At 42.6% G+C, this 13,844-nt stretch overlaps 1 protein-coding gene across 2 annotated transcripts in view; it reads right to left on the bottom strand.

The window, feature by feature from the left end:
- The window catches only part of WARS2 (tryptophanyl tRNA synthetase 2, mitochondrial), a 29,161-nt gene extending 15,655 nt beyond the window's left edge, over positions 1 to 13,506 (bottom strand). The window contains exon 1 of one of the 2 annotated variants that reach the window (XM_083719610.1): positions 13,437 to 13,506. In XM_083719610.1, coding sequence (XP_083575736.1) covers positions 13,437 to 13,481 — 45 coding nt within the window. In that variant the 5' untranslated portion in view covers positions 13,482 to 13,506. Of the gene's footprint in view, positions 1 to 6,325; positions 6,383 to 13,436 lie in introns of those variants that run through there. The other variant, XM_083719611.1, reaches the window with a different exon arrangement.
- Positions 13,507 to 13,844: the final 338 nt, after the last annotated feature.

Consider the following 13,844-nt stretch of genomic DNA (forward strand, 5'->3'; position numbering starts at 1 on the left):
CTTCCACAATTTGACAGAGTTGTGATATATTATTCTAAGGCAGTCATTTTTAAATAATAATAATAATAATAATAGACAACCAGTTGAAAATTGCTGGGGATCTTGGCAATCTACCTTTTAGTGATGTGCAAGTGGTTAACAAAAACATCAATGGTTTGTGTAAGCAAAAAATAAAAATAAGTGATTTACAAGTGATACAGATTTATAGTGTGGATGGGCCACCTCTTAATCCTGCACACTTCTTCCCCCACATAGTCTTTTACTGGAACCCACAAACCTCATCTCCAACTGAAATAAAGCCTTATTAAGTCCTTCTGTACTTGCTTATTTCTGTATCTTGTTTACCTGCGTAACCCCTCCCTCTAAATTTAGACTGTAAGTTCCTTGATCAGCAACCTATCTTTTTAAATTAATTTTATTATATTGTAAAACATCATGACAGCACTGTAATAACTTGCACATTATGTTTTTTTTTTTAAAAAAAAACATTTTTAAAAAACAACAACAACCTCCTAATCTGCTTTACGTGGTGAAGATTTGTGTTTTTGTTAAACCAACTGCTGGACTGCTGGGAACAGAAACAAAATTGCAAGTCTTAAATATAAAGAATATAAACCACTGCTGTTTCTCAGTGGAAGACTGGAAGTTTGCTACAATACCAGTTACGTACTGCTATTCGAAGACTGCAAATCTAAGCATGGTTACTTGTGTGTAAGCCTTGCTGAACACAGTGGAAATTTCTTCTGAGTAAGAATTCACCGTATCAGGTTATACACTTCAAAAACAGCTGGAGAGATTGTTCGGCTAAACCTTCATAGAAAATAGTTGATGCTCAAGAAAGAATGTTGTCATGTCCTCAAAAAAAACTATAATGGCAGTATCATTATTTCCAGCTCTGGTTATTCAATTTCTTTTTGCTAGTCCTTCCTTTCTCTGTATGCCAGAATGTTTTTCGGATATTTACCATCTCCTTTATTCCCACGGGAGACAAATATTCTTGTTGACTCAAGAAGGAAACTCTAAAGTATGACTAAGATGGGTTTTTATATATATATATATATATATATATATATATATATGCAGGTTTTGGTGTCCTCGGGTGTCTTCCCGTGTAAAAGTTGGGGTGTCTAGGCGACGTTTCGACGAGGTCTCACTCGTCTAGACACCCCAACTTTTACACGGGAAGACACCCGAGGACACCAAAACCTGCATTCCTGTACCCGTGAAAATCTACGAAAGCATATATATATATATATATATATATATATATATATATATATATAGCAAAACCAAGCCCTGAGATATAACTTGGTATTTGTCTTTTTTAAGAATCCGCTTAAATCATCAATCATAAGTGAGCTCTGACAGACTGATCTCTAAAAAGGAAAGTAACTTTCTGGGTGGCCCATTTAACTTTACTTTCCACTTTCGATTGTTAACCAAAGCTCATGTTCAAATGCAACACTTCTTCTTCCAAGACTGTTTCTCCAAAAAAACAAAAGGGCTGCTACACAAAACTGCACCACAGTGTCATATTCACCTCCTCCGTAATGGATAGTAAAAAAAAATTCCCCACATTTGTCTAACATCATCACCCTGCCGTGTTGCATTCCCCATATGTGGCAGCCAATGCTGTGGAGTAGGAGTGAAAAAAAGCACAAATTATATCAGGACAGAGGGCATACCATATTTTTTCGTCTATAAGACGCCCCCCATGTATAAGACGCCCCCTATTTTGGGGGACTCAGATTTAAGAAAATCCACCCTCGACACTATCTGTGTATAAGACGCCTCCTAATTTTGGGCATTATTTTTTTTGCTGGGGGACAGGACCTAGTCTTATACACGGAAAAAGACGGTATTTTACTTGATGCTACGGAAAGAGGGTACTCTTTCTTCTGCTCATAATCCTACCCTTAAGAGATGCCTCTGGACACACCATCAAATTCGTATATACGTTGTAAATTCAACAGATCCTATGCCATACCACCAGCAGCTTTTGAAACCCTCCCAGTTTCAGACGTAATCTGTCATGCGGAGTAGTGGGCAGTTGCTGGAGCGGCTGTGGTTACGCAGCAAAGCACACACACTTTGCATTCAGAAGATGCTGGGTTCAGTCCCAGATATCTCCAGTTAAAAGGGTCACAGAATCTAAGAGAGAAGAGGCAGCGAGAGACCCTCTGACAGAGACCCTGGATAGTCAGCAATAGTCAGAAGAGACATCGCTAAACTTGATGAATCAATAGCCTGACTCAGTAAAAGGTAGCTTTGTGTGGTAGACACATGCCCTCTTTCCTACCAGAAAAATGCTGGGTGTTTTTTTTTTTTTTGTTTTATAAAGGGAAACCTGCTATATTGAAGAAAACAGCAAGGTTTCCTTAACATGCAGAACACTTGCAATTTGCTAATTAAAGGTGTAGACCGTGAAGGACAGATCGTGAAGCTGAGGCTCCAAGACTTTGGCCACCTCATGAGAAGAGAAGACTCCCTGGAAAAGACCCTGATGTTGGGAAAGATGGAGGGCACAAGGAGAAGGGGACGACAGAGGATGAGATGGTGGGACAGTGTTCTCGAAGCTACCAGCATGAGTTTGACCAAACTGCGGAAGGCAGTGGAAGACAGGAGGGCCTGGCGTGCTCTGGTCCAGGGGGTCACCAAGAGTCGGACACAACTAAACAACTAAACAACAACAACAATTAAAGGTGTAGTATGATGTGAAGCGGAAAAGGAGTGATCGCACTAAGTGCACAAACACTACACCTCAAATACCGTGACCCATTATGGATACGTCAGCAATAACAAAAATATATTGCTTAGAGACAGTTCATAGAGAAACAACTGAAATGATTAAATGCCTGGAAACAACTACTTTTTTGTTGTTGTTGAGGGGGAAAAGAGATTGAAAGAATCACATATGCACAGTTTAGCTAAATTAGAACATTTGCTTTCTTCCATCCTAAGCTTGCCAGAGTCTGGTCTATTCCACTTCAAACACTCCAACAACAATACCCTGTAATGAACTGGAAATAATTTTTATTTAAAACATTTTCCATGTGCTGATGTTTAAAGCTGGGAAGAGGTGAAGTTCCTATTAGGGATTCTAACTGAGAATCTTATTTTCGCTATAATGTCCTCCAAATAAACATCACTATCTCGGCCTCCGACTCTCTGCATCGGAGAATCAATTCACTCATTCAGTCATTAAGAGCTGTAGCAGAGAAAGCTCATACGTGCAAGTAGTTACAGCCTAAGTAGGAACACGAATGATATTTACAGTACATCTGTATCCAACCCGCTATATCCTTTATAAAAATACTGAGCTCAAATTGGATATGGATAAAGGAAATTACATATGCTCCAACACAGTACAACTGTACTGTTACCTGACTGTAGATAAAACTTTATAAGGATAAAAGAAGCATAAGCTAAGAAATTACTTTGTTATATCCACAAAACGTTAACAAAATATTATGTCAGCAGATAATGAAAGCCTCTTAGAAAAATAAATGGCAGTGATAAAGCAGTGGGTTTTTTTTAATAGAGTAACCATTCATCAAACGGGAGCCAAGAGATTGAATGACACACTATCTGATTAACAGTGCAATCCTACACGTTTCTACTCAGATTTCTCTACGTACTTTCAGGTGATTGGGCATAAACTCCAGCCTAAGAGGTTCAGGTAGAGTGGAATTCAATAAACAGATTGTGTATTTCAAAAAGAGCAATACCACATTAACTCCCAATGGTCAGAGTAGCTAGTGACAAAATCAATGGAATTGGATTCAAAACTTAATTTTAAATTACAAATACTGGTGGCACATTTTAAATATTAAAGTTCTTGACACATGCTATGGCACAGGGGAGATAAAATGAATCATGCAGGAAAGAAATATAAACAGATTAACAAATCGCCCCATTACAATTGTGTAATGAGGGGAATATAAGTGGTAGATTATTGATAGTTTTGGCAAAACGATGCAATAATGAAGTTTTTCCTTGTGCTGATGGTTTTTAAAATGCTTATAACGCTTCAGTTATTATTGCACAATATTTTTCTGGATTTGATACCTCATTAATAATAAAATACGAGTTGCACAAAGCGTTTCATTTCAACTTAAAATAATATTCATTAAAAATAAGAATTCTGAAATCATAGTGCTAAAAGCCACACTGCCCTGCTACAGGCTTCGCTCACTGTTTATTCACCCGGCAAGAGTCAGAAGCCAACATAGCAGGGAGTTCAGTCTGGTGTCATGAAATCATAGGGCTGGAATGTGCTTGACTGAAATGTTGAGGTCAGGACATCAGAGCCACATGCTCAAAAGATCTGGAGTTAGTAAAGGATTAAAAAGAGAGAGAAAGAGTATGTTTCTCAAGAGTTCCCAATGGGCAGAAATATAAGCCATAGGAGATGCCAACTCAGACTACAGCCACTCAAGAATTACCATTTCTGTCCAGAGAAAAAAATCCCTTAGCATCAGAGAATTCTGCATAGTACGGTTTTGTGACCAGTCTTAAAAGACCTCAACCTTTGCTGGAAACAGGGGCATAAGATCCTATATAAGAGCAACAGATTCATTATCTGAGTGCAGGTCGTGATATAGGCTAAATGGCACCAGCCATCCACAAGATCAACAGGCTTGGGGAAACCTCAAAGGTTTGCAGAGGTACATATATGCAGAATAAAAGAACCCTAAAAGAGAGCGGAGAGCTGCAAAAAACAGCCTACTGAGGAGGGTTGAGAATGCCTGGTAGGAATGGAAGGCTGACTGGAGGATGTGGAAAGGGAAATGGAAAATGAATGGAAGAGAAATGTAATGGAGTATCATTAACGGTGGTCTGTCTGGTTGGTTGGTTGGCTGGCTGGAACGCTGACCACTCTGCACAACAATACAGTGGTACCTCGGGTTACAGACGCTTCAGGTTACAGACTCCGCTAACCCAGAAATAGTACCTCGGGTTAAGAACTTTGCTTCAGGATGAGAACAGAAATTGCGCCACAGTGGCACCGCAGCAGCGGGAGGCCCCATTAGCTAAAGTGGTACTTCAGGTTAAGAACAGTTTCAGGTTAAGAACGGACCTCCGGAACGAATTAAGTTCTTAACCAGAGGTACCACTGTATTTTGTTGCAGGTTCTACTTGTATATGTTATGAGCTCCACAACGTAATTCTGTAGAATGAGGAAAAGTGATTTCTAGAAGACACCAGTAAGCTTCACTTCCATTGTACGACAGTCCTCAGGTATGGTGCGTCAGTTGTTTTTACTGGATGGTTTCCCAGTCCTTGTACTGGGCTTCCAACTCTGCTTTTTTAACTGGCTCAGCTTCTGAGCTATTAACAATCTAACACAGAAAGTTGGCGCCTGAAGCTTTTCCCTCGACTTTTCCCACACATTTTTGAATCACAGTAGATACAAGCACAGAAACAGGGCGGGGGGGATGGAACAGGTGTCAACTACACTATTGCCTCTGCACATTTCTTATTTATTCATCTTTAAAAGCAATATAAAAAAAAATGGTGTGGAATTTAGTTGGGAATAATCAAAAGATCTAACATACAGATTTTGAGAACCTTAGTATTACTAGGCAGCCATACCAATATGGCCATTAACGTGCAGATTAAACAAATTGTTCCAATCTCCCCCCGCCCCTTTCCTTTTCGAAATCACGTTATGAAATACAGTTATGGCGCACGTGCTGTTAACTGTCAAGTTAAGTCAGTGCTGGTTGGCTCTGAAAGCTTTTCTTTGGATTTCTTTGCACTTTGGAGTAGAAGATTCCAGTTTACAGATCTACCCATCTGTTTAAAGAGAGCAGGTAAGGAAACGATAAGGTCGCAAAGCTAATTTTAAATGCAGGTGTGTTTATGTGTGGACGCTCATATGTATGCAGGCGAGCAGGAGAGAGAGAGAGAAAGAACGCAGGAAGAGAGGAGCGGATCGCTGCTGACATGTGCGACAAGAAAGATTGATGGTTTCCCTCTCTAGTTTTCCCTACTGTGAAGGCACACAGGGGGTGGGGAAGGGGACGAAGAAGCCGCTGCGCCAGCGACAAAGCAAGCTGCTCCGCTTATACCACTTGAGCCCTGATTAATGAGGCGGCAGCAACTCAGGAAATGGAGAAGGATCACGCTTAGATTTCCCCCTTATTGTTACTTAGCTATAATTTGAGCCACAGAGTTCCACATGTTTTTAGTTGGTTTGCTAGTTATGAATTTCCAAATCGGTCACACAAAGAGAAACTGCCAGGAGACCGAAGGAAAGAGCGCGTTTTTTTGGGGGGGGGGGGAGAGAGAAAGAGAGAGAAACCTGTGTGCAAACTCTTACCTTGAACTGAAGACTGTGAAGTCTGGATCTGCTAGCAAACATAGGGGTTGTAAGCCAGTGCTACTCAGAGCAGACCCACTGAAATTAACGAATGCAAGTTAGTTGTGTCCATGCATTTTAATAGGCCTTCTCTGAGTAGGAGTAGGTTTGGATGCAGCCTGCAGCTCCAGTAAATCACGCAAACAAGCTCAGCCTATATTGTACCTGAGAGTAAGGCTGCAATCTTAACTCCACTTACCCATCGAATTCAATAGGACTGACATAGGAGGTTAGGATTGCATGGTAAGTCAATGGGACTTACTTTTGAGTAGATTTCTTTAGGACTGCATTGTTAAATCTATTTAAACTTGTCAGTTAACTGCATCAAATACCCATTAGCACTATTAAGTCAGGGAAATAATAATAGAAATAATAATTGTAAATTTTATAAAACATTTGTATTTCTTGCTAATTTTAAACCCTGTTTTATACACAATCTCAACAGAAACTCAGGGCAATTCACACATTACAGTGCAGTAGTTTAAACCCACGTAAAAAACACTTAATACAGATTGTGAAGACTGAGAGCAAAGAATAAGGAAAAGTGATACTAGATCAGCAACATCCAATATTTCCCTGGCACCATTTCAAAATTTTACCATATGCTTAGGTAATATTCTCTCCCTCCTCTGCACATTCCTCCTGTTTTTCTCCTCTTTTCTCTTCCGCCCTTCTCTTCTAAACAATATAAACAAACAAACAAATTAAAATAGTGGTGATACCACTGATAAGACCCAGCTTAAGAAGCGTGACCCATTTTGTGGGTTCCAGCACACTAAAGGGGAATTCACAAAAATACATAAATCTCCTAATAGAGCCTAGAGAATCCTATCCCTGTATAAATATACAAAGCCTGTATCTGCATGTGGAGGGTGTTCCAATTTCTTAACTCCCTTCATGTAAGATTTCCAGAAGCCATCAGCTGCCTGCTGTGGATAAAATGATTTTAACAGGCACTTCAAAGTAAGTGGCGCTGAACTAAATGGGATTTTCTTCAGAGTGAACATGCAAAAGATTACACAGTAAATGGACATTTGGTTAAATTCAGAAGGGCTGTACTTACGTCTATCTGTTTCTTACACATGCCCACAAACCACTCAAAATAATTTGGAAATTATAGCAAAACCTTCTACATGCACATCTTTAACAATGGTTTAAACTTCATCTATATTTGAAACTAGAAATACTGTTTGGAAGTGTAAACCAACTAGGTTCTAAAGAGGAAATATACTCCCTGGCAAGTTCCCTCCTAAAAAGTAAGGGGAAATGTGTGTGCGTCTTATGGAGCGAATGCAGGCTGCGCAGCTATCCCAGAAGCCAGAACAGCAAGAGGGATTGCTGCTTTCGCTGCGCTGAGATTCAGAATATTTTTTTTTCTTGTTTTCCTCCTCCAAAAACTAGGTGCGTCTTATGGTCTGGTGCATCTTATAGAGCGAAAAATACGGTATTCTGAGAAACGTCTCAGAAGCTTTATTCCCTTTCTGTACCCATTATAAAACATTTTCAAACTGCAGAATCAGTGACTTAAAAGTAGTGCAGAATGCAGCAACCACTTTTCAACATGATGAGTCTCTGGAACAGGACACACTTTTGTTCTACTGCGTTTCTTATTGCCATTCATGCACAATTCTGATTGTTTTAACCTATAATTTCTAGAACACTTAGGGTCTTACCATCACAGCAAACAGGCCAACTGCTTGATGGCAGCCTCTGTACCATCAAGGTGTGATTAGCAAGGGCTTTCCTTTTCAGTGACTTTGAAACTCCCTTCCCCAACAACATGTTTGACGAAGCCCAAATGTGAGCATTTTCCAGCAGCCATGCAAGCACAGAAACATCTGCTTGCCAGAGAAATCTAGGAAGTTATGCAAACAACGGGACATCAAACTTTATCAATATTTTATATATTTTTATTTTAGATCCTGGCAGCTGCTTCACAATTCAAGACAGAGGACTTCAACACCCTTTTGGCTTTACACATGGGTGTGAGAAAACACCAGAAATTTAATTTTCATTGATAGACATTTTGCTTTCAAGCCACTTGGTATGCTAAGAAAAGGGGATTTAGAGTGGGGAATACCAAACACTTTGGTACTGCGTCACTATAAACCCAGATGTTTCCTTGATATTTGTAGATAAGAAAACTAGCAATAAGTGTTTAGGACTAGGAGCGAAAGATTAGGCACACTTACATGGAATTAAGTCCTATAAAAATAAATGACTCATTTCTATGCACATTTATGTGGGATTAGGATGCAAGACGCTCACTGGAAGGACAGATCGTGAAGCTGAGGCTCCAAGACTTTGGCCACCTCATGAGAAGAGAAGACTCCCTGGAAAAGACCCTGATGCTGGGAAAGATGGAGGGCACAAGGAGAAGGGGACGACAGAGGACGAGATGGTTGGATAGTGTTCTCGAAGCTACCAGCATGAGTTTGACCAAACTGCGGGAGGCAGTGGAAGACAGGAGTGCCTGGCGTGATCTGGTCCAGGGGGTCACGAAGAGTGGGACACGACTAAACAACAACAGGATGCAAGACGACTAAAGGCTTATGTTTGAATCTGCCAGTCTCGAACCTGAACACTACTCCTTTCCTCCGCTGCTGAAACCTTGTCCTATAAGTTCTGCGAGGAACATTTTTAACATAATGGCAACCTAATAGTTACTGCTAAGATACCGTCAGGGGCTGAAGCAGAGCACCTGCCTTCCTTTTTTGACACATTCAACATTTCACGGATCTTTGAAGCCACTTTTGCTTTAACTGAGTTGTCTTCTGAAAATGCAGAAACTACCACCTGATTTTTGGCTGGCCCCATTTTGTTTCCAAAATGACAAGCATAACATGACTGAAGCCCAGCATTAAAAGAGACAAGTGGATTGGGGTCCTGCAACTAAAGGTGTCCAATGTGTTCCAAGCCCCTTAATAGGAGTGCTCTTGTTCAGAAATTGACCGCTGCAAAAAAGGAACCTTGTAATTTAAGACTCAGAGAGGTAGGAGGTTTCAGGAGTTTAGAGTGGGAGGATACTGCTATTTATTTTTCTACACCCCACCAAACAAACTCTTCCCCCAATGTGCTGCGAAGTACCAGATGACTCATGTTCGTGACTGGCTGATATTCGTAAAACTTAGTACTTTATAGCACATGTAGCGGGTGTTTCTGGCAAATAAGAATACTGCTGAATACATACTGCTAAAACTACCACAAACAGGGAGAGGTTTTTTAAATCCTTGGTGCACAGATCCCTTTACCTGTAATTCTCACTTCAGAATCACTATACAGTGGTACCTCGGGTTACATACGCTTCAGGTTACAGACTCCGCTAACCCAGAAATAGTACCTTGGGTTAAGAACTTTGCTTCAGGATGAGAACAGAAATCGTGCTCTGGCGGTGTGGCGGCAGCAGGAGGCCTCATTAGCTAAAGTGGTGCTTCAGGTAAAGAACAGTTTCAGGTTAAGAACAGACCTCCAGAACGAATTAAGTACTTAACCCGAGGTACCACTGTACTTACCAAAAGTTATTTTTTCTAATTCTTTCTCTCCCCCACCCAACAGGCCACAAGTCAGCTGCCCTCAATGTTCTGTAGGTCCTGGAAACTCATAAGCCCTTGTTAGGCCATTTCTAGGGTTTCTTTCTCTTTTCAAACTAATTCTGGGTCCCTGGGGAGTCCCCTGACTGTGTTGAAACCACTACCTTATCTTTTAGAGGATGCTTCACTCCCAAATTGACAGGCACCCAACTACTCGCTTTGTATCACAAGGAACAAATGAAGAATCACGGCAAAATATTACAGCGTATTCTAACCACAAAGAGGAGTGTTTCTGTTCAGGACACAGCCAACGCAGAGCAGAAACCTTGTTTGGTGCTCATACCTGCAATCCCAAAGATTGCAGTTAGGGATAATTAAGCCCCTTGTTTTTGCCAATATTGGACAAAATAGTCATTTTTTTCTATATAAGTTTCAGTATGGTGTAAGAGGCCCCTCAGGGTATCTGCAAAGCTTTGGAACCAATGCCCCCAACACCTTGCCCCTGAAATGCCCAATTTTGAAGCTTCCTGTCTGCTACCACCAGCAACAAAACAATAGGTAAAGCTTGGTAGCTGGAGTGCAGCTGGGTTTCCGATCTCCACTCCAAAGACACTTCTCTGATAGAAAAGAGGCACTAATGAGCCATCCTAATACTCTCCAGTCATCCCTGGCATTGAGACTAATTAAAAACAGCACCATGTTGTTGTTGTTGTTAATTAATTAAATTTGTATACCAATTTTTTATTCAAAGGTCTCAAGGCAGTTCAGAGGATAAAAATACAAGATAAAAACACATAATTGGCCCTAACAGGAGACCAGAAGCCCCTGATGCAAAATAATGATAAAACCCTGTCTCAGCAGAGCATGAGGCTCTTAATGTCAGTGTCATGGGTTTGAGCCTCACCTTGGGCTAAAATATTCCTCCTGCATTGCAGGGGGTTGGACCAGATGACCCCTCAGGGACCATTCCAATGCTACAATTCTGTGATTCTACACAGTACATTAAAAAAGTAATGTACACAGTAAAAAAGGAGAGACATCACCTTGCTGACAAAGGTCCGTATAGTTAAAGCTATGGTTTTCCAGTAGTGATGTACAGTGGTGCCTCGCAAGAGGAAAAGAATCCGTTCCGCGAGTCTCTTCGTCTTGCGGTTTTTTCGTCTTGTGAAGCAAGCCCATTAGCGGCTTAGCGGATCAGCTGATAAGCGGCTTAGCGCTATTAGCGGCTTAGCGGATCAGCTGATAAGTGGCTTAGCAGATCAGCTGATAACTGGCTTAGCAGATCAGCTGATAAGCGGATCAGCTGATAAGCGGCTTAGCGGATCAGCTGATAAGTGGCTTAGCGGATCAGCTGATAAGCGGCTTAGCGGCTTAGAAAAAGGGGGGGAAGGAAAAAAAACCCGCAGGCTCGCAAGACATTTTCGTCTTGCGAAGCAAGCCCATAGGAAATTCGTTTTGCGAAGCACCTCCAAAAGGGAAAACCCTTTCGTCTAGCAGGTTTTCTGTCTTGCGAGGCATTCGTCTTGCGGGGCACCACTGTATGGAAGTGAGAGCTGGACCATAAAGAAGGCTGATCGCTGAAGAATTGATGCTTTTGAATGATGGTGCTGAAGGAGACTCTTGAGAGTCCCATGGACTGCAAGAAGATCAAACCTCTCCATTCTGAAGGACATCAGCCCTGAGTGCTCACTGGAAGGACAGATCCTGAAGCTGAGGCTCCAAGACTTTGACCACCTCATGAGAAGAGAAGACTCCCTGGAAAAGACCCTGATGTTGGGAAAGATGGAGGGCACAAGGAGAAGGGGATGACAGAGGGTGAGATGGTTGGACAGTGTTCTCGAAGCTACCAGGATGAATTATACTAAACTGTGGGAGGCAGTGGAAGACAGGAGTGCCTGGCGTGCTCTGGTCCATGGGGTCACGAAGAGTCGGTCACAACTAAACGACTAAACAACAACAACAACAACACACATTGTAATTATGGGGGAGGGGAGTTCTTCCTAATGTCAGGAAGTTCTTCCTAATGTTTAGGTGGAATCTTCTTTCTTGTAGTTTGGAGCCATTGCTCCGTGTCCGCTTCTCTGGAGCCGCAGAAAACAACCTTTCTCTCTCCTCCTTGTGACATCCTTTTATATATTTGAACATGGCTATCATATCACCCCTTAACCTCCTCTTGTCCAGGCTAAACATGCCCAGCTCCCTTAGCCGTTCCTCATAAGGCATCGTTTCCAGGCCTTTGACCATTTTGGTTGCCCTCCTCTGGACACATTCCAGTTTGTCAGTGTCCTTCTTGAACTGTGGTGCCCAGAACTGGACACAGTACTCCAGGTGAGGTCTGACCAGAGCAGAATACAGTGGCACTATTACTTCTTAGCTACCTAACCTACTTCACAGGGTTGTTGTGAGGATTAAAAGGGGAATAGGAGAGCCATGTACACCACCTTGAACTTCCTGGAAGGAAAATGTGGTATAGAAATGTTATACACACAGAGGGAGAGGTACACACACTCTTTTTCATTTTTCATTTGCCACGTGACACAACCTTGATGGCAGAAAGTGAGGAGGAATTAAAGAACCTTTTAATGAGGGTGAAAGAGGAGAGTACAAAATATGGTCTGAAGATCAACATCAAAAAACTGAAGATTGTGGCCACTGGTCCCATCACCTCCTGGCAAATAGAAGGGGAAGAAATGGAGGCAGTGAGAGATTTTATTTTATTGGGTTTCATGATCACTGCAGATGGTGACAGCAGTCACGAAATTAAAAGACGCCTGCTTCTTGGGAGAAGGGCAATGACAGGCCTAGACAGCATCTTGAGAAGTAGAGACGTCACCTTGCCAACAAAGGTCCGTATAGTAAAAGCTATAGTTTTTCCAGTAGTGATGTGTGGAAATGAGAGCTGGACCATAAAGAAGGCTGATCGCCAAAGAATTGATGCTTTTGAATTCTGGTGCTGGAGGAGACTCTGGAGAGTCCCATGGACTGCAAGAAGATCAAACCTCTCCATTCTTAGGGAAACCAGCCCTGAGTGCTCACTGGAAGGACAGATCCTGAAGCTGAGGCTCCAATACTTTGGCCACCTCATGAGAAGAGAAGACACCTTGGAAAAGACCCTGATGTTGGGAAAGATGGAGGGCACAAGGAGAAGGGGACGACAGAGGACAAGATGGTGGGACAGTGTTCTCGAAGCTACCAGCATGAGGGAGGCAGTGAAAGACAGGAGTGCCTGGCGTGCTCTGGTCCAGGGGGGCACGAAGAGGCGGACACGACTAAACAACAACAACAACAACAACAACAACAACTATCCCACCCTGACTCTAAGGCGGCGACTCGCCCACTTCCGCCCCGCAAGCTCCGCGGCCGCGTGGCGGGATTCGAATCCAGAACACCGTCCCCAACCTCGACCGCACTTTCGCCACAGCGGCTCCCGGTTTCCCTCAGCCTTTTTTTCGTCCCTCGGCTCCCGCCTTTCGCTCCCTCCAAGAAGGGACCGCGACCCGGAGCGCCGTTTCTCCCTCTCTGCGCTTCCTGAGCCCCGTTACCTGTAGGAGGTGAAGCGCCCGGACGGAGGAACTGGGCGCCGCCATGTTGGAAAGGTAGGGACGGTCACGTGACGCCGCGCGTGCGCACTAGGTCATTCATTGCCTCCTCTTCTGCCCCCTTTTCCCCTCCCCCCGTGGCTGAGATTCTGCAACGCAGCGGGAATATTTCCGCCCTGCGGACCCTGGGATTAAAGAATCTCGTGCATCTGCCGACTTAGCGGCGTCATCAGTTTGGAAGGCTGACTGCCTTGGCCTCCATTTGAAATAATAATAAGATGGATTGCTCAACGCCTATGTTGCACACATCTCCCTATTGTCTCTGGCCATCAGTTCTCCAAGTTTCTGTGGTTTGCTTTAAAAACCTGCTTTGCCCAGAGCTGGATCATACCCACCTTCAGTTCTCTTGCC

The sequence above is a fragment of the Podarcis gaigeae genome (genome assembly GCF_964106915.1).
Source record: "Podarcis gaigeae genome assembly, chromosome: 17".
In the NCBI taxonomy this organism is placed as follows: Eukaryota; Metazoa; Chordata; class Lepidosauria; order Squamata; family Lacertidae; genus Podarcis; species Podarcis gaigeae.